This window comes from Epinephelus fuscoguttatus, linkage group LG23 (assembly GCF_011397635.1).
Source record: "Epinephelus fuscoguttatus linkage group LG23, E.fuscoguttatus.final_Chr_v1".
Classification (NCBI taxonomy): domain Eukaryota; kingdom Metazoa; phylum Chordata; class Actinopteri; order Perciformes; family Serranidae; genus Epinephelus; species Epinephelus fuscoguttatus.
In genome coordinates this window covers 30,223,274-30,224,989 of record NC_064774.1, presented here as the reverse complement: position 1 = coordinate 30,224,989, position 1,716 = coordinate 30,223,274, and the positions used below count along the sequence as shown (strand labels likewise).

The window sequence follows — 1,716 nt, the reverse complement described above, 5'->3', positions numbered from 1 at the left end:
TATACGTCACCACCATGACAAATCCTTCACAACATCTGGATCTTTAAAAATCCATCAAAAAGTTCAAACTGGAGAGAAACCATACAGCTGTGACCACTGTGAGAAAACATTTTTGCGCTGCAGTGCCCTCAGCGCCCATCAGCGCATTCACATCAATGGGGAACTGTCCAGTTTTTTCCAAAGTGGGAAGGATTTCACAGAGTCAGGGACCTCAAAAAAACAAGACACTGACACAGCAGAGAAACTATTTAGCTGTGATCAATGTGAGAAAGCTTTCACCACTCTACGTAGCTTAAAAAGTCACCAGTGTGTTCACACTGCAGAGAAGTCGCACTGATGTGACCAATGTGGGAAAACTTTTTCGCAATGCACGTCCCTTGAAACTCACCAAAGAATTCACACAGGAGAGAAACCGTACAGCTGTGATCAATGTGGCAAAGCTTTCACACAGTCAAATCACTTGAAAGCCCATCAACGCAATCACACAGAGAGAAACTGTACAGCTGTGATCAATGTGGCAAAGCTTTCACACAATCAGATTACTTGAAAACCCATCAACGCAATCACACAGGAGAGAAACCGTACAGCTGTGATCAATGTGGCAAAGCTTTCAAATGGTTAAGTAACCTGAAAACACATCAACACAGTCACACAGAAGAGAAACCGTACAGCTGTGATCAATGTGGCAAAGCTTTCACACAGTCACATAACTTGAAAGTCCATCAACGCAGTCACACAGGAGAGAAACCATACAGCTGTGATAAGTGTGGCAAAGCTTTCACACAGTTCAGTAACTTGAAATCTCATCAACGGAGTCACACAGGAGAGAAGCCATACGTGTGCGACCAATGTGGGAAAAAGTTTTCCCAAACCAGAGTCTTAATAACTCATAAACATATTCACACAGGAGTGAAACGATACAGATGTGATCAATGTGGCAAAGTCTTTGCACGGTCAGGGGCCTTAAAACACCACCAGCATATTCACACAGGAGAGAAACCATACAGCTTTGATTAATGTGGCAAAGCCTTTGCACTGTCAGGGGCCTTAAAAAGCCACCAACGTATTCACACAGGAGAGAAACCGTACTGGTGTGACCAATGTGGAAGATTATTTGCCCGGTGCAGTCAGTTGAGAACCCACCAATGCCGGCATGCAGGAGAGAACCCATACAGCTGTGACTAGTGTGAGAAAACTTTTATTGAATGGTATGACCTAAAAATCCACCATCATGTTCACACTAGAGAGAACCCGTCCTGATGTGATCAGTGTTGGTAGTGACAAAGCCCACAAATGTGTTTACCCTGGATTGTTTTGGACATTTTCAGGGCCAGGCAAACATCTTCCTACTGCTGACTAACAGTGAGTCTGTTGAGTCACTGTTAGTCTGGCCCCTCCCCCTGGACCACTTTGCCTCTCAAGACCCGACCAGGAGCAACGGCTGGGACACCACAGCTCCCAGTATCCCAGGGACATGAAAACCCCTCCACAATGTTCAGGTTTCCAGCTCAGACTGTTTGCTCCTGTTGATGACATCAGGACACCAAAGTCTTCTGAGCTCTGAGCATCATCAACAACTTAAATACCAGATTAATATGATGTATGTTATCATGTGTAACATATTTGATGTCTTATCCAGTGTCTTGCATGTGTTCTCTGTCTGTCCACATGTAGAAGACAGCTGAGTTTTTTTTCCTGAGCTCCACCTGTATAAAG

General features: G+C 44.5%; 1 protein-coding gene across 1 annotated transcript; it reads left to right on the top strand.

Moving 5' to 3' along the window:
• Positions 1-391: 391 nt before the first annotated feature.
• Positions 392-1,716, top strand: LOC125883608 (zinc finger protein ZFP2-like; the record flags this gene model as incomplete). The annotated part of the gene is given in 3 exon segments (XM_049568032.1): positions 392-485; positions 488-839; positions 924-1,716. Coding segments are annotated over 3 exon segments (708 nt in total), but the record flags the coding sequence as incomplete, so codon positions are not given.